The 20,473-nt window shown below is 32.6% G+C and overlaps 1 protein-coding gene across 4 annotated transcripts in view; it reads right to left on the bottom strand.

Moving 5' to 3' along the window:
- Positions 1 to 20,473, bottom strand: part of SOX6 (SRY-box transcription factor 6) — a 460,797-nt gene that overhangs the window by 314,877 nt on the left and 125,447 nt on the right. For all 4 annotated transcript variants that reach the window (XM_039851521.1, XM_039851522.1, XM_039851519.1 and 1 more), the window contains exon 3: positions 5,140 to 5,347. In XM_039851521.1, the coding sequence (XP_039707455.1) occupies positions 5,140 to 5,347 (208 nt within the window). The remainder of the gene's footprint in view (positions 1 to 5,139; positions 5,348 to 20,473) is intronic.

Here is a 20,473-nt window from a genome sequence, read left to right as displayed (position 1 = left end):
CAATTGTTCATAGTAGTCTCTTATGCTCTTTTGTATTTCTGTGTTATCAGTTGTAACATCTCCTCTTTCATTCTAATTTTATTTATTTGAATCCTCTCTCTTTTTTGAGTCTAGCTAAAGGTTTGTAATTGCTTTTTTCCCCAAAGAACCAGCTCTTAGTTTTACTGATGTTCCCTCTGTTCTTTTTACTCTCTATTTTATTTATTACCTCTCTACTCTTTAGTATTTCCTCCCTTCTACTAACTTTGGGCTTCTTTGTTCCTTCTTTTTCTAGTTCCTTGAAGTTTAAAGGTAGGTGTTTTTATTTGAGACTTTTCTTGTTTCTTGATGTAGGCATTTATCACTATAAACTTCCTGCTTAGAACTACTTTTGCTGCATCCCACAAATTTTGTTATGTTACATTTCCATTTTCATTTGTCTTAGGTATTTTTTTATTTCTTTTTTATTTCTTCTTTGACCCATTGGTTGTTCAATAGCATGATGTTTAATCTTCACATATTTGTAAATTTTCAAGTTATCTTCATGTAATTAATTTTTAGTTTCATACCATTGTGGTTGGAATAGATGCTCAATATGATTTTAATCCTCTTAAATTTATTAAGCCTTGTTTTGTGACCTAATATCTGATCTATCCTGAAAAATGTTCCATATGCACTTGAGAAAAATGTATATTCTGTTGTTTTTGGATGTAATGTTGTGTGTATATCTGTTAAGTTCATCTAATCTAACATGTTGTTTAAGACTAATATTCCCTTACTGATTTTGTCTGGATAATATATCCATTGATGTAAGTGGGATATTTAAAAAGTTCCTACTATTATTATATTGCTGTCTATTTCTCCCTTAGATCAGTTAATGCTTGCTTTATATATTTAGGTCTTCCTATGTTGAGTGCATAAATATTATATCCTCTAGCTGAATTGACCCATTTATCATTATGTAATGCCCATCTTTATCTCTAATTAGAGCCTTTGTTTTAAAGTCTTTATTTTTTTTTCTGAAATAAAATAGCTACTCCAGCATCTTTTTGGTTTTCATTGGCACGGAATACCTTTTTTCACCCCTTCGCTTTCAGCCTGTGTATATATCCTTACATCTAAATTGAGTCTTTTGTAGGCAGCATATAAATGGGTATTATTTTTATCCATTTAGCCACTCTATATCTTTTGATTGGAAAATTTGATTCATTTACATTTAAAATAATTGTTGATGAGAATATACTTATTGCCATTGAGTTGTTTACTGGCTGTTTGTATAGTTCTACTCTACTACTATTCTTCTACCTCCTTTAATTAGAACCTAAACTATCGGGCATTTTAAAGATCTCTGCCTATTCCTTCTGCCTAAAATGTATCCCTTTCATTTCTACCTATATAAATCCTCTCATCCTCCAAGACCAGTTAACATCTATTTCCCTATAGAAGCTTCCCATGGCTTCCTAGGCAGGTGTAATCTATCCTGTAAACTCATATAACATTTTATCTATATAGCTCTCATGGAATTTATCATATATTAGACATTTAATTAGTTCATTTTGTATATGTTTTATACCTATTATAAACTCTTTAAAATCATAAACTATTTTCTTTATTTATTAGTGATGCCCTAGTGGATCATGTAGAATAGGAGTTCTTAACCTAAGATCTACATATTCCAAAAGTCCATCTATAGAATTCAGGGGGTTTCTGAACTCATATTAAAAAAAATTCTTTTTCACTAACCTTTAAATGCAGACAACAAACCATAAAATATTCAGACAACAAACCATAGATGCAGACAATAAACTACAAAATATTTCAGAGTATCTGTGACATTGTAACCAGTAAAATTACAATATATTTATATGACATTTTACTTGTTGAAAATATCTCAGAAATCACTTACACTTATCACTACTTCAAAATTATGATATTTTAGTCCTTCAATTAACTCTTGTTTATTGCAATAGCAAAGTAGCACTTTCTCCCATATTACAAAATTTAAGATTTAAAATTTTAATATAATTCATTTTCTCTGTAATTCCATAGATTTTGCTTTACGCATTTAAAATAAGAAAGAATGTGTAGATTTCACTAGACTACCAAAGGGATCCACAGGGGGGAAAAAAAGGAAGCAGGTAAGAATCTCTCAGTTCCAATACAGCGCTTTGTAAGAAAAGAAGAAAAACTTATAGAAAAATAATCATGATACCATGTAGTTCTTGATTAGGGCTATAAAAAACATAATATGAACTACAGAATATTGTATTAGCATATTATTCATAAAAATTCACAGTCTTCGTCTTGGAAAAAGACCAATCCTCTGCCCTCTACAATAGCCCTATTTAAATGCAATGAAGATTGCTACATACCTCCAATTTATTACCTTCCAAAGAATATTATCCCATACATATTCTACAACTGTTAGATAGTTGGTCTTATTATAAACGATAATCTGGTTCCTTGTAACTTGTCACTAATCTGCATTCTATCCCCAGGGAGCTAGATAGAATAAATTCAATCCCTCCTCCATATGACTTTAATCTTTAGAGACAACCATCATGTCATCTTTAATATTCTTTTCTTTGGGGTTAATATTACTAGTTCCTTCAACCATTTCTCTTATTATATAATTCTGTGTCTGTTATCATGTTGATTGTTCTCCTCTGAGAATACTTTTGAATCTCTCTTAAAGTGTGTTAATTCTCAACTCAACATAATACTTCAGATTCATTCAGTTAAGCAGAGAGTTCAATGGGACTACCACCTCTTTGTTACAGTAATGCTGACTGAGATAGCACTGGTAATTTTTTGGCAATATTCATCATGATAACCCTATTGTACTTACTGTCACCTAAAACTCATAAGCTTTTTTAAAATTATTATTCATGTGTCTGCTATTTGAATTTTCTTCAGTAATTACCTGTGCATGCAGGAGTTTTGGTCACAGCCTCTAGACTTGACAATACGATCTATTAAATTTTATCTTTATGGTTAGTTTTAAGTTCATATTTTCAGTTTGTCAAAGCTTTTGAGTGTTGTTTCTTTCATACATTATATTCATGTTTCAGATTTGTGGCATCTATAAGTTTGATGAACATGCTTTTAATCACTTAATATTTATATTTACTATATTATGTCCATTAACATACTCTAAAAATGCCTGGATTTCTGATGCCTAAAACATATTACTGTAGAAAACAATCAAAGTTCTGTAAAGTACATAAAAAAACATTCTTCAATAGTAGGAATATAGTGATAAAGGACTCTTAGATGGGAGGTCTCTTGTGTCTTTCTTCCATCAAATCTATAACATACAGTAATGAAGAAGAAAAATAGAAAACAAACCGTTATTTGCAAAAGAAAAAATGGATTCCCAAGCAATCCAGACCACAAAAATTATCAAAAATCAATTTTTTATTTTTAAAGAGTCCTCTAATGTCTTTTGAAAATCACTTTCTTATAGAACTAATATCATCTTTCTGGTGAATCACAATCAACAGTAATCTAACAATCTCATTCAGAGACTATTGGTCTAGCAGCCTGTTATTCTAGAACATAGCCAAGAATGCAGAATATAACTGAGCAACCAGAAGAGTCAGCATGATGTCCGTGCTCTCTCAACAATTCACCCAGACATATTTGTTTATATTTTAAATACAGTCCAGAATGTCATGATCATCTAATTTCATAATTTTTGATTAATGCAAGGAGAAAATTAGAAATTATTCACCCCTAAGCAAGAAGTAGCAGCCTGCAACCTGATATTTAAAAAGGAGAAACACACACACACACACAGAAAACTACTTCTATACCCAGCAGACACAAGAACCAAAGTTTCGTAACTGCAGAGAAATAACCATAAAGCCAAACAGTCCTAATTACCTCAGGGATCTCTGGAGCATCATTACATTATAGCACGGTAAAACAACTGACATTTATAATATGATAATCATGATAATTCCTCAAATTTATGTAGTTTAGAGTTTGTACGAGGCTTTTATATTCATTATTATAGTTAATCCTCAAAATGTTTGAGTTACCAAGTCAGGTATTGGTACCAAATCAAGTTTTAAATTTTATGGCTCAGGGAAATTGAAGAACTTACCCAGGGGCGCGTAATTGTTAGATAGGTAGTGGAGTTCATAGTTTACAGCAACATGACCCTGAGTTATCAAAAAAATATTTACATTTTGCGCCACATAATGTGGTTAGTAAGACAAGGGAGCATGTCATACAGTTTAGAAACTTCTACAAAAATTGTTAATGTGATGGACACATGCACAAAAATTAATTTGAAACTTCCACACAAATTAATTTGAAACTTTTTAAACTTTTGAGCCCTCAAGGAAAAATATTAAGTTACATCAAAAAATCCCTTATATCAAATCCCCATTTACCTATAGTGCTACAGAAATCTAAATTTAACTTATAATGTTAGTAATAAAACCAGAACCATTAATTATCCTACATTTTAAAGTCTAAATCTGTATATAAAAATGAAAGAAAATACTTAGACATGATTAATTTTAAAATATCAAAGAGACTTCTTTCATCTGGTTTTTAGGATATAAGTGGACTGACTATTGTGGATAAAGTAGAAAAGGTGGATGTGGTATTGCAGTAGACATCATGTGTCAAAGCACTTCCCCCTTGAGCAGTAGCTTTAACATTATTAGAAATCCTCAACTCTCAATTTTATGACATTTGGAGATAAAATAGTATTTATAAATTTATAATATAAAAATGAGATATAAATCGTTTTGGGTTTTTTTTTGTTTTTTGCTTTTTAAGCAGTTGATAATTTTATAATAAAACACCATCTATCAAAAAGAAATAAAGGAGAAAAATTAAAACTAAAGTTGCAGCTGAAAAAATTCCCATACTACCTTTTTTTTTAGGGCAAGGCTTACGGTCAGTTTAAAAACCTTGATTTGTTATCAAAAGAATGAAATAAAACGCACAAAGTTTTACAAAAATAGAGCTATCTGCTTAACACTCCTAATGGATCACAATCTGCCATCACCATGGTAACCTCTGAATAACTTTTTCTTAGCTAGTACAAATTATGTACTTCTTTGGCCTTTGAAATCCCACTCATTTTTTTAAAGGCCTAGAATCTTTAAAAGAATAAAGCCCGACAGTTAAGTCCACACATACCCTCTTGTTCAGTCCGAGTCATTTCCTCAAGCTTCTTCTGTTTCAATGTGTCCACCACATCGGCAAGGCTCCCTTTGCGGCGTTCTGGGGTTCCAAAAGTAACACTGGTCATTATCTCGCGGTCCCGACTCCCTTCGTCAGGCTTATGTGGTGAGGTAGAGGTATTTCGGAAGGAATATAGGGAACATAACTTATTATTCTCTGACTCCTAGAAAAACAAAATAAAATAAAACTATTAGAACACATGTTTCTTTATATATCGTTTAAGAAAAATCCCAAACTCAGAATAACAGTATATAATGCTTAGATGAACAAAATATATTAACTATCTCTGCTTAAAAAATACTAAACATTAAAGAAGGAATTATCAAAGAAACTAACTTGAAGTTGCAGATTCCAACTGTTTATTTTTTAAATTAGAAAGTAGTTTAAGTAGTTCAAAACGATTTTAAAACAGACACTTCAACTTATTTATTTACACCCTTCATTTAAAATAGTTCAGATTCAATTATTATTAGCATTGGTAAAATTCTTCTTTTAATTGGCACTTTTATTAGCAATGGTCTTCCTGCAATCTAAAAAATATGTACATCACAAAAATATTATCCTTGAATTTAGAACCAGCAGAGAAATTAGCTTCAATAACCAATGTTAATTGTTCACCATAAAATATATAAAATATCTAAATCGTGCCACGAAGTTAACCAACCTGAATATTTTTGTGTGCTGGGGTTTGGGGAGAACCACTTTTTCCAGCTATTCATCTGTCAAAAGTTATAGAAACCTCAATTCTTTACTCTTACTGTGGATATTTTGGCACAGTCACTCACATTTTTCATCTGGCATTTAAAAATGGTTTGTTTTATGTTTGCTTGTTTGTTTGTTTTACAAAAGGACAAGTTTATTAGAGAAACATTTGCACAAGAATTACCTCACAGTACAGAGAATTGAACTAACTGGTTAAAGTTAAGATCTATCTGTGAGGAGGAAAAGCGAATCTTAGATTGAAAATAATAAACACCCAGAAGTTTATAGAAAGAAAATGTTTTATATCTCTCTAAATCAGAACTGGGGCTTCAAAGCAAATATTATTTGGCCACAGCCCATCAGTAGTCTTGCATTCACCTTATCTGTCTGTGCATAAGTAGTCTTCTACCCACTTAAAAAAAAAATGTGAAATAAATAAAGCATCTAGCCTTTGTGATTCTCGTCAGAAGCTTGAAAATCTTAATTGCTCCTATATTTCTCTCCATCTTCACAAAGAAGCCCAGCAAGCTTCAAGAACTAGAGGAAGAAGCATTAGGCAAAAGCTACAGAGTTAATAACTAGTGGGAAGGGGGAGAAAAGTGGAGTCTAGAGAAGTAAGTTTCTGCATACGTTAAATGAGATAATTGTATTCAATATATGCTAGGTACGTAGCTATTATTGTCATTATATAGAATGTAGGAATAAAACTCATTTTCAGGGTTATTGGTAGCATATAATGAGAAAACATTTATAAAGCAACTACACACAATGATGAGCTCATAAGCTGCGGTGTTTAATAAACGGTAGGTGCCATTATGCTGACAGAAAGAGCAGACCTAGGAATGGAGCAAAGGAAGATTATCCCCTTGGACCTAAGAAATTATTTAGTAAAAAATGTTGAGTCTTGAACTAAATTGAATGTTATGAAGTCTTTGAATATGCTAAACATCACTGAATTGTACATATTAAGTGGATAAATTGTGTGATATGTGTATTGTATCTCAACAAAGCTGTTAAAAAATATTGTGAGCCAAATCTTAATTTTTTTCAGCATTCCTATTCCTATTGTTAGCACAATGCCAGTTACAGAGCAGATGCTCATTACATTCATAGTGAAATGAACTGAAAAGATAAAATAAATGGGGCAGGGCAGAAAAAAAGAGCTGTTCCTTAGCTTGGTCCTAGATCTTTCCTTCCCGATGGAAAGATGTTGTATTTCATTAATGTTTACAATAACTCTGGAGTGATGCATAATCTGTACAAAGTGGCTCAACAGTACCAAGAAGCAGGGAGCAAAAAGATGAAAAGTCATGATTTCTCCATGAAAGCTACAAGAATGACTTGCAATATGTCACCTTTTGATACCAGTCACGGTTAGTACATGGCTCCTTGAAATAGCCAGTTCATTCCTCATTTTGTGCAAACAAAAACTCAGAGAGATGTTTGCCAAAGCCATTATGACCTCTTAAGAGTACCTATCAGAAATGTGACCTAGGCATTTTGAATCGATAATCGCCATTTTGATCAATCATACTTCAGTTGCTTTCATTTCAAATGCAAGCTAGTATCATGTCAGAGCCTATAAATCAGAAACAAAAATACTAAGGGATTAAAGACCAAGTCAAAACAACAGTGGTTACCTACAAATGACTCACCATTGACCACAGAAAAGAAAATTTTCCCATCACTTGAAAGATGCTAGGCATGGCTCTCCAGCCTGAGGAACAACTCTAAATTCTCCTTAAAGAGTTTAAGCTCCATACCATCCCACTTTTTTCTCTCGGGACTAATTTCAGTCTTATTTATTCATGTCACTTACTTGTTATATAGATTATGTTGCTTGTTTATTACTCATGGCAATGTGGTCACTGCCATGCTGCACCACAGACAATAACCATGGTTCCCACATTGATGGCCCACACCATTCTCCACCCCATAATCTGTGCAAAGTAGCTCAACACAATCAAGAAGCAGGGAGCAAAAAAGTGAAAAGTCATAATTTCTCCATGAAAGCCACAAGAATGACTGGTAATATGTCACTGAGGCACCAAGATAGGCAGTTAGTGAAATCATAAATGGCTAGCACCATCCTTAGGAACAATGAAAAGGGGCAAAATTTACCATTCCTGGCCCTGACTTTTTAACTTTCTAAAACATTGGCCTTTCATGAATGGAAGCCTGCAGCAATTCATCTGAGTAAAGGGGTATATAAATCCACCTTTCTAATGAAGAAATTACCATTGGATAAAAGGCAATAAAGCCAAATGAGAAAAAGAGATTTGACAAAGGATCTCTAATTTTTTTCTAGAAGGTTAGATAACTTACTTAAAAAACAAAACAGGTGCTATGAAATACCAATTGAGGCAAGATTCCCCATGATACTATCTAGTTTTCATGCATGTCATTGCAGCACAAGTGTGGAAAAATCTGAGATATTTCCCTAACGTTTCTCTGAAGTTTCCACAAATTTCAATGTGTAGAATTCCCTGGCAAATATGTTAAAATGCAGATTCCCTCACCTCTTCCCATACCCCAAAGAGTTGGGCCCAGGAATATGAATTTTGTTGAACATCCCAAGTGAGTCTGATACACAGGTCCTTTAATTCTGATGCATCCCACTTTAAGAAACTCAGATTCCTAAGAAAACAATAAAATAAATGTGCTTTGCCTTAATGTTATAATGCAGATATAATTATGAATGATTTTAAGAAGCCTGGTTAGTTATCATTTATAAAAAAAAACATAAGGGAGATTGCTTTTCTTTTGACCTTTCTGTGAAAACAACTACTGTATAACATAACTGAACATATGAACATCACAATAAGCAGACAGAGCATATGGGGCACTGAGTAGCATTATTCATTCAAAGGAAATTTACTATAAATTTGTTTTCTCTTAACCCCTAACCTCAGTGGCCCAAACAAACCTAACAGTGAAGAAAATTTTCAAAATATTATTTAAGTGAATCTCAGTCCCAATACAAAGACTAAAGTAATGTTGATTCAGATTATCTAAAGAGCATTTCACTGGAAATCAAACACAGTACAAAAATTATATGTAGAAGACTGAAAAAGAACCCAATAGTACAAAAAAAAAGTTATTAGACAGTTTCTAGAAAAGAAAGCAATTTTCACAAATTAAAAATATTTCATTAAGACGTTTTTGTATCTGAAGGGATAGAAAAGTAAATATTAAAAATGAAACATATGTATCTACGATATAACTAGACTTACTGTGATCATTTTGTAATATACACAAATACTGAATCAGTATGTTGTATACCTGAAAATAATATAATGCCATGTGTCAATTATACCTCAATTTAAAAAAAATGTGAGGTAATAGATCTCAACTAAACTTACTGTCATAATCACTTCACTATATATATATATATATATATATCAATCAAATTATTATGTTACACACCTTAAACTAATACAATGTTATACATAAATTATATCTCAATAAAACTGAAAAAAAACATTAAACTAAATATTGCTCCAATTTTTCAGGTGTTATTCAAAACTAGTAGCTCAGCGGTAGTATTAAAAGGACGCTCAACTTAATTAGCCTTCTCATGCTACTGTGACTATATATTACATGTACTCAGTTTTTGAGCCTTTGTCTTGTTCTTTCCCCCTAGAATTCTCTTTGACTATACACTCAACCCACCCTTCAAAGTTCAGATCACACGCGCTTCATCCTTAAAATCCTCTGACTATACTGGACCTCACTATCCTCTTATTTACCCACAAACCACACACTGAATCACTTAATCAGAACTATGCATTTAATAATATACTAGAATAAATTATTCATTACTATTTTTCATGTATTAGTTAACATTTGCAGTTAAATTTTAACTCTAAAGGATTAGGGCCATGTCTCATGCTTCTTCCATATGCCACCAAAGCATCAAACAAATGTTGGCTGATGAAGTTGAAACAACTACTCACCAAATATGTCAAAAATAATAAAAAATTAGGCTAAGGGGTTAAGATTTGCTCTTACAGGATTTCTTATGTAAGCAAAGTAATGAAAATGGAGATATTAAAAAATAAGGTATTCATTCAATAAAAGATGGAATACCACATGGCCATTAATAACATTGCATGTGTTGAATATAGTGTTGTTTATAGTGAGGAATAATTAAGGCAACTTGCATGTCCAATTGTAGGGATTATTTGTAGGCATTATGATTTTATACTTATGGTAGAGTAATTTGAAATTATTGAAAATCACATTTTTGCAGAAAATTTAATGACATGTGGGAATATTCATGTTAGTGAAAAGTATGGTAGTGAGAAACATGAATATACATTTTTTAAGAAAAAATTATTTAGAGAAGACACTGGAATATCCAATAAAATTAATGGTCCTCTGAATATTGAGATAACAGGTAGTTTTTATTTTCTTTTGGAAGTTCTCTATATTTTTCAAATGTTATATCATAAATAACACTTTTAATGAGAAAATAAATACTATTCTCAAGGCTTATTATAAATACCAAAAAAAAATATTACAAGGAAAAACACATTAAATAAAAAAAAGGATATATTGTAGTATTTAGCAATGTCAATTTGTTATATGCGTGCATAAGGGTAAATGTTGCTACACACACACACACACACACACACACAAAAACTAGGAAGATATATACTAAAGTATTTATAGCGATTTCTGAATGGTGATATTATTGGTAATTTTTATTTCTTTTTTTATCTTCGTTTTCTAATTTATAAATGATGAACATACTGTCAATATGAAAAGCAAAAATGTTTTATAAAGAGATACTTGGAGGAAAAATAAAAATAATTTTAAGAGAATAGTTTGGCCTTCTTGAAGATGTCTACATTTTTTAGTCCCCCTGTACTAAACCCAGAAAAAACAACCAAGCTTTCGTTCATTGGTACTTCTGTAGTTAAAGGCTCTCAAATAACATTTTCTAATAAATCTAATTATTTAAAAGGGAATCCTGTATCAGCTAAAATCTAGACCCCTATAATTATCATCTCTTGTTTCTTGTTGGCCTTCAAAAGATACCCAAAATCAGTTCCCTTTCTCTTCCATATTAGAATTGCTCAAAGAATTAAGAGTCCTTTTCTAGGTGAAACTCCTCCAGTTTCTATACTCATTTCTCATTTGCCATGCTTTCCAGACCCTTTGTCTTTCTCCTCTGATACACTCCAGTCTCCAGGTATTGTTCTAAAAATGTATTGCCCAAAACTAAATATCAAATTCTGCATCTTCATTTTCAGCAGGGAAAAAGTAACATCCAGAAATTATATGGCTCCCCCCATGTCACATAGGTAGAACTGCCAGAGCTAAAATATAAAAGCAGGTTTTCTGATATCATATCTGATGCTTTTTCCATTCCACAGGGCTATAATAAAATTAGTTACCTGTTGTTATACAAATGACAATAAATAAATAAAATTAGTCATCTGTTTTTGTATAAAAATCACCCTAAAACTCAGTGCTTAACAGAACAATAATCATTTATTATCATTTATGGTGTCTGTGGATCAGGAATTCAGGAGCATCTGGACTGGCTGGTTCGGCCTCAAGGTCTCTCGTGAGGTTATTGCTAAGTCAGTGGCTAAGGTCGGAGTCATCTCAAAGACTTTTTTACTCACAGATGTGAACATTTCAAAAGCTCAGGGCTGAAGTCTGGGGTTCCTTAGACAATCTCTTCCATCTGTGTGTGATCTCTCCACATGATGTTTTCTCTCTGGCATGTTGGCATCAAACTAGCTGGATTTCTTGCATGGCAGTTCAGGCCTCCAAAGTTGCATGTCCCCAGAGAGAGCCAAATTAAAGCTGAATTCACTGTTTCTAATCTAGCCTAGTTATAATTATATTCTCAAATAGTTGCTGTGAAAAATGAATAATGTATAAAGTATTTTGGACAATGCCTATCAAATAAGTACTCAAAAAATGGTAACTACTTTTATTACTAAATTCAAAAGTTCTTTGTCTAATTGTCCTTTGTTTCCATTTTTAATTCTGAAAATACAGTCATGATAACCATTGGCACCATTTTTAGGTTTTTATTTATACCCACTCATCTAAGTGGAATAATAAATACTAGACTACATTACTCTCTTCAATATCAATGCTCAAAAAATCACCTTCTTCATGAAGTCATCCCAAACTAATTCCACCAAGATCCGGCCTCTCACAAAGCTCCAGTGACCTTGGCACTTGTAATTGGATTTTTCTAGGGATATTATCAATTCCCACTTAACCTAACTGCACATAGATTATCTCCATTCTGTCCAGGAGCAGCTACAGAACACTACTGCTCTGATTCATCTGGGTTGCTTGCTGCATCTAGACCAGGAATGTGAATGTGAATGGGCAGCCACACTGCAAGGAAAGGAGAGCAGTGGGCTGAGTTTACAAAAGTCAGATGAGATGTCAGGAACTGAGAAAGTCACAGACCATAGACCAGAGACCATTCCTGACTAGGAATGAAATTCTTGCCCTATATAATAATAAAGTTGAAACCCATATACAGGTAGAAGTCGTTGAAGTTGGGAGAAATAACTAGGAAATGCACTCTCTAAGCAGCTGCATAAATCAACTTCCCTTCCTACTACCCTATCTAATGGTAAGGACAGAATATTATCCTCTCTTACCCTTTCCTCCACCCATTCATTAGCAAAGATGATTTAAATGTCTTCATTCTTATGCATTTTATGTAGTCACTTTTGTTTTGCTTTTTCATTTTAGTTATACTGCATCTCCAATTACAGCTTTATCCTCACTGTAGTCTGTCCTCCCTAAAGATAAGATTTATTGAGATATCCAATCACAGATTTGTTCCTGATTTCTGACATCTCCCAATCTATAGCAAACCTCAGCTTCCTTAGATCCTACCCAAAATCACTAAAACAAAGCCCAAATCCTAAAAATTGTTCTTTGGAACTCTCTTACTGAGACACTCTATGATTCTTTATGGTGTGTGTTCTCCCTACTGCAATAAATAAGAAACCCATTTGTTTAACTACAGATGTGTTCCTGGTAGTCTTTTGCTGAAAGGAATTAAGGAAAGCAATGTCTGTAAAGAAATTAAAAACAATAATAAAACCAACTAAGAGTTTTTGTTTGTTGTAAATCACTATGTACTGGCAACTCGACCATGTCAGTGATTAACATACTAAGTTTATTATACATATATTATATATGTACTGCTTTTTCTGATTTCCCACTTTAAACATTTTTTTTTTGGATGAACCAAAAGCTGCTTGTGACTGTGCTATATGAGAGGCATTCTATTATAGTGTTACTGGGTGATGACAGAAAAACCTTTACCTAATCTAGGTTTCAATAACTTCTTGCTAACAAAGGAACCTAACCTTTTTAATATGCTGAAAACTATATCGCTAACATTTATAGTTTCTTTCTCAGAGGGAAAAGGATGTTTTTCTCTAATGTGACATATTTTAAGGAAAAGCATTGGTTTAAAAAAAGCTTGCATAAATGAAAATACTGAGTTTGGTTCCAATTACCAACAATTTATTTCTGACAAAAGTATCATTTGCTCTAATAGTGAAATAAAGTGTATTATTTTTCTCTTTTATCAAAACTAATACTTAGTAGAATATATTAAATTTACATAGCATTCTTAAAGTTAGAATAACATCTTGCCACTTTATACTATTTACTATATTGTTTAATAACAATAAATTATTCATGATGTGTGAGAATATAGATTTGTTACCAATATTTGCTAAAATGTCATAATTCCTAAAGTCTAAGGAGAAAAAGCCAGTTTTTAAAAAGTTGTTTTGATTCAAAGAAAAAAATTACATGACAAAAGTTTTTTTAAATGGCCTAATCACAATAATATTTAATAAAATGGAAGTAAATGTTGTGAACAGAGTAAATATAGAAAAAAAATACTTAAAGTCCCCACACTTGTCAAGACAAGCACATAGAAAAGCCTTGCACCATCTATATATTATCAGCCTCACATATAGAAATCTCAAGATTCAAAGGTCCTTAAAAATCCAATTGCTCAAACCCATCTAGTACTTGAACCTCCTGCGCAAGAAAATGTGGTATAGTAGCTAATAAAGTGTAGGCTCTCTGGGCCAGATTTTCTAGTTAAATCCCATCTAGCTTTTCCATCTACCTCCCATTCAACCCCAGACAAGTTAGATAAACTTTCTGTGCCTTAATGTCCTCATCTATAAAATGGGAGTGATAATAACAGCAGTATAGAACCTACCTCATAGTGTTGTTATGAAAATTAAATAGTAAGTGCTCATTAATTGATGGTGGTGGTGGTAGTAGTGATGGTGGCTGTTACAACTTCCCTGACAAGTAAGTTTTTTTTGCCTCTCCTTAAACATCTCCACTAATTGAACAGTTAGTACCTCTCAAAGCAAACTATTCCATCTTTGGAGAGTTGTCAAACATTCTTATTTATAAGAATAAGAATCCTACTCCTTAAACCCATGGAAATATTTTCATTCCATGGAAATACTAGAACAGTAGCACTTTCAAAACATACACACAGCTATTATAGTACCCTTGTATCTTTTCTTTTTCTAGGTAAAATATCCCTATTTTCTTCATTTCTTCCTCATAAGACATGATTCAGCCTCCTGATCATTCTCCCTTATGTATATTCCAATTTGCTTCTCTATCTCTCTTAAAGAGCAGTACCCTGAACTGAATGTGCTCAATATTGTCTAAACAACAAAGAATTAAGGCACACATTCACCCCCTTAGGGTATATATACTTTAAAGATACAATGCCGTAAGACAGGCAGCTTCATAGATGAAAATATAACTTTTTCATAGTGGACAGCAAGAAGAGCTTTAAGGCAGGCTGATCTGATAGTGAATTCTCCAAAACACAAAGCGACATATTATCAAGGTTCACCTATTCACTGATTCATGTGCCTACCAACTCCAGACAGTTACTTTTATCTGGCAATTCATTAGTATTTAAATTATCATATGACATTCAACCTAAATAACGTTACCAGACTAGGTTGAATTGGCTAAGACAAATTTTACCTCGATACCAAGAAATTTAGAAATAGCAAGAGATGGTAATTATAGTTCAAATTTTTCACTTTTGAGTTGAGTGAAAAGTAAAGTCAGGGGATATAAAGTGACTTTTCTAAAGTCACAGAGCAAATTAGTGGCAGAGATGAATATAGGCTTTCTATAAGGTAACATCCTCTCCTCTAAATTGTTTCCTTTAAATAACACCAGGGAAAATACTTCCACTGAATCAAAAGAATGTTTTTGTTGGTTATTTGTTTATTTGTTTGTTGGTTTTTTCTTGTTGTTTTACAATTTAAGGCATTATGGAAGGGGTATGATTATGCAGAAATTAGACAAGTATAATTGAATGAGTTCTTCCAGAATAACTTTTTATGCATGGAGAATCTCAAATGATTCTATAGAGCTTTTTTTAAGAGGTAACTACTTTACTGTCAAGTTTATCATCCACGTGCTCTCCTCTGTTACAGTTGTTTTCTTTTGTTCTCCAAGTGAGAGGCACCAGTGCACTTAAAACATTAACCGTATATTTTTTATATCTAATCAGCCAAACAGCTAGTATGCTTTAAGTGATCTGAAAACTATGGTGGAAGCTTAAATTATATGTACATTACAGAATCCAGATATCAGTCCGATCATCAGGAACACATTATGCATAAGCATCATCCAAATAAGAAACAATGAAGAGAACTTTGAGTTAGTGGACAAACTCCAGATATCAGAAGAAAGAAACTGAAGCAAAAGGAGGCAAAGTAAAAAATTTCCCTACCCTCTACCCAGAACAGGAAAAGAGCCTGGAAAATAGAGCCAAGGAACCAGGGACCTGTTTGTATGACACTAGCTCAGTGTTGGTAGGGAAAAGGTATGCTTGTAGTATGACACAAGTAATGTATGGAAATATTGTTTAATCCATTTTCTAGGAAACTTGTCCCTAATTCAAGACAGAAACTGGGGCCATTGCGGGGGAGGGGAATCTACAATCATTCAAGAGTATCACAGTAGCTTCAGTAAAAACAGGATATAAACCTCTTAGAAAAACAGCAAGGTAGTTGGGAGTCATTAGGAAAAGAGGTAATATTGAGACCCCCATAAGCAAATATTGATGTAATATTTACCTACGTTTTGAGTATTTATTTTAAAATGATGAGGCTGGAGTTCCAGAAATAGTTCAGAGTATGCTCTTCATACCTCAAAAATCTTAACATTAAAAAGTCCCAGAGGCCAATCAAGGTCTGTTAAACCCATTTGTTCCTTAATACATATTCTGTTCTATTAACAGTGAAGTCCTTTCATGGCCTAATTTGCCTAGAGAAGAATGACTAGAGAGCAGATTGCTATGTATGTCATATAAGCTGAGCACTCACGGCCACTACGTGAGCGTAACAGTCTCCTCTCACTGGGTTCTTGTCCAGTAATGTTCCCTGTTTTGAGAAATCCACCACAAAATCCTTCAAATTTCCTTCTAATATGTGCAATATATACAATGGCTTACCAAGAAACTCTTTGTTATCCAGAAATTATTAAATAACATCTCTAGCTCTCTGATTTAGGTTTTTACAGATAGAAATAGTACAAATAAAAACAAAATGATTTCTCAGAGGGTGTGTTGCTTATACAACAACTATCTATCTATCTATCTATCTATCTATCTATCTATCTATCTATCTATCAGCATCTATCATCTATCTATCATCTATCTACATTTCCAGGAAAAGAAAAGCTAGGCATAAAAATGTCACCAAATTACCACAAAGCAGGAAACAGAAGTCTAATTCAGTCATCAGGTGCCCCCAATGTCTGGAAGCTGTGCATTGCTCTACCGGAAAGCAACATACAACTTCGAATTAATGGATCAGTTACAATCACAGAAGCCACACTTTCTCTGTCGAGGAGATAGAAGGTGTGAATTTTTATTTTTCTCTCTTAACTTTCAAATACTCAGATGCAGATTGATTCCTTGCCCAACTATGTCATTCCTCATGGATTCAAGAGAACAGTAGCCAAAAGGAGAGCTGGACACTAATCTTACTGTCAATTTCAGAAAGCAAAATAAATAAACTATAATCAACTTCACATACAAAACATACCAATGTGAGAATAAAAATAAAAAAAAATGAGAGAGGTCTCTTTGGTAGAAGCATACCAGGTACAAAATAAGTTAATATAACTGAAGGCCAAATATTAACTCTAAATACAACAGCAAAAATTTTCTCAATTTGTTCATGGATTACATTAGCTTAATCCTGACTAACCCAGGGCTTGTGTAAAAAGCTACCAATTTACCCCCTGAAACTAACCAAAAAGTTCCTAAATAACAGTAATTACCCAAAATGTTCCAATCTTTGTGTTTCTACATAAATGAATCACTTCTATCATACCACTATAATCTATCTACGCTTGAATGATGGCACATTTCTCCCCAGAAGTTTGATGAACTTGAGAATACTGAATTCTACGTAGTCTCAGTACACTGGCAGTGAAAACAAATCAGAGTTAAATTATAATGACAGCAAAAGTTTACAAAATAATTTTCAATCATTCTATTAAATAATGTTTCCCATTTTCTAGCATGCTAATGAAATATAAAGAAGATAAATGAAATGCATAAATATTCATTTCTAATTTTTACTTGATTGTAAAATTTTATTAGGAAAGGTTTGTAATTTATACTTTGGATTTAAAAATGTAGTTTACAAAGAGCTATATTATTGAACTCAATTTGCATCATGTAGAAAAATAATGCCTAGAGGTCATGGGAACATAGGAATACAAAAATAATATTTAGAAGGTTAATAGTATAAAAAATAAATATGTCATCACATTGAAAGCTATACTAACAAAAAGAATAATAGCTTGAAGTTCTTCTTTAAAAAGGTTACATTTCTCTTAGAAAGCAAGGAAAACTTCTTATTGCAGAGGACAATCAAACAGTGGGATAATTTGCATCTCAAGGTAATTAAGGCACATTCATTAGATGTGTTTAAGAAAAATTAGATATGTTCATGGAAGGAACAGAGTAGGGGCTTTCCTGTTTAATGCAGGTGTTTTGACTCAATAATCAAAGAGAGCCCTTTCAATCTCATCCCATCATTCTGATGGGAGCAGAATTCATTATGTTAAAGTTACCTTTATGGAAAACAACTCTCTCCAAATTGAAGTAAGAAGGTAGATATGGAGGAGTGAAAATACAATCCCTAAAGAAATATAGTCTCTATCCAAGCATCACCATCTTATTCGTGCTGATCTAGAAGAATCTTAAGATTCATATCTCATGCTAATCTTGAAAAGTTCAAATTAGTCATGTAAATGCATGGTATATAATATATACATTATACTTTCTACAACATGTTGCTTAAAAGCATTATAGAAATGTGCCTATTTCATTACTCCATTTATCATATTTCATTATAATGATGTACCCAGATCACCAATGGGCAAGAAAAAAATTCTGAATAAGAAAGTATACATTAATTAGAAACACCTATAGGCTAAAACATTCTTTTGGAGTTCTGCTTTAACTGCTTTGGTGTCCTGAGATCAGCTTTCATTGATTAACACTGACCAATTATGATAAGAAGCCTATTAAAAAAAAAACTACTATGTTTAAATGCCATTTGGATCCTTCAAGAAAATAAAAGCTAAGTGAATAGGCCTACTCAATCTAACTGTTCTGCTAGACGAGATCGTACCAGATTTTCTATTAGTAATCAAGTCTTATTTTAAATAATTGTCAAAAGGTGACTTTCCTTAAGTGTCTGGTAATACTATAGAGCCCAAGCTATATTTTGGTCATGAAGGACTATTTGAATATGGACAGTAGACAGGAAAAGTCAAACCACAGAAGAAGCCCTGGCATCACTATGAGGTGTACACTAGCAGCATATTGGTGAAAAAAATGAAAACAAAATATTTATGAGAGATAAAGGTGTCACAGAAAAAGAAGCAAATTAGGGGAAAACTGGTTGAATCCCAGAAAAGATAATCCTTATGAACATGAAGGAATGTTGTAAATTTTAAGCGAATGTCAGTGACGGAGTTTCTTAAGAGATTCATGTTATAGTCAGTGCTCTACAAACCCCAGTTAGTAAGTCTTATACAACCTGAAAAGTTAAATTAAAATAAACACGGCATATTCTGTCTCCTAGAATACAATTTGTATACACAATTATATTACACTGAAAAAAAAAGACACCAGGGTCTGATTTTCATTAAACTGCCAAAATACAGAAGAAATGCAAAAAGTCTCTGCACAGATGTAGCAAAGTACTGGATTTTTATATTTTTGGCAGGTGTTCGATGTGCAGCCCACATAACCGCACGTTAATGACTAGAGAGTCAATCAGCATGCATACCTGATTCTTCAATGTCTGAGAGGGAAAAACGCCATCTATAACAGAGCATGTTAATGTTTCTACTTTTGATAAAAATTTTGATAATATGATAGGTAAGTAAAAAAAATTTTCCAAAAAGTATATTTAGAAAGGTGTATTATATTATTAACAATAAGGATAAAATAACTCAAATTTTCATAAACATCAAGGTATTTCCAAGTGGCATACTAGTAATCATTCTGTTTACCTTATAAAACCCACATTTTGGAACTTTTTTTAAAATAGCATTTTTTAATAGTAGGAATGAAACAGTGCACATAACCATGGTACGAAAATATAAAGGTGATCGATGTGTTAACATTAGACAACATTAGTTGTCCATTTCGGTACCCATGTCATGCAATAAAATATGGTTTTATTTTTTGGTTCGAATTTTAAGTAAATTTCTCTCATTACATTTCAAAAAAAAGACAATACTGGATGCTAATACAGTTTCAAATTTATAGAAAATGAGAAAGTTCCCACAGAGCTTCCTGGAGAATGCTGTTTTATGACACAGGGGGAAAGATGGACATTTTCACTTGTCACCATAAGCCTAGGTTTGAATTTGACGTAAATTAAATGACCTTCCAACATTCTAAAACAAAGAAGTAGTGACTAAATTTCTCTAAAAGTCTAAACCTTGCTAATTTATGACTTTTTTCCAGTGCTTTGTAGACTAGTAAGGTACCAAAAAGATGCTCATAAACCTTCCCCTAGCTGTTAAGACTATAAAGTAGCTAAAACCAAGTGAACTAATGGGTTTCACTACACTTTCTAAAGTACAATCTCAATAAAAGTGAGGAAATAAATTCCACTTGGGTGCTGCCTGATATCTTAAATGACTAAATCTTACCAAAAACTGGCAACAATTCAAATTTTCAAAATCTTTTAAAAGGCAACGAAATTAGAAATCCTCTACAAGTCTATCGCAACATAAAGCATGGCTGAGAAGCATTAAATCCTCACTTAAAATTCCTGGACTATATTATCATGTAATGAAAACAGCTCCATTCCCAGAAATGGTACAAAGTCCACACCACAATTTTTATGACTCCAAGTGAACTACATAAAACTCACCAGAGTTGATTAGCAACTTCATTGGACTGAAAGCAAGAAAGGCAGAGGACATATTGTTTGCAAGCAAGAAAGTATTGTCCCCAACAGTTATTTATTAAATATCTCAACACTCC

The sequence above is a fragment of the Pteropus medius genome, unplaced genomic scaffold (assembly GCF_902729225.1).
Source record: "Pteropus medius unplaced genomic scaffold, Ma_sr-lr_union100, whole genome shotgun sequence".
In the NCBI taxonomy this organism is placed as follows: domain Eukaryota; kingdom Metazoa; phylum Chordata; class Mammalia; order Chiroptera; family Pteropodidae; genus Pteropus; species Pteropus medius.
Note: the sequence above shows the minus strand (reverse complement) of the source record. Positions and strands in the feature narration are given on the sequence as shown.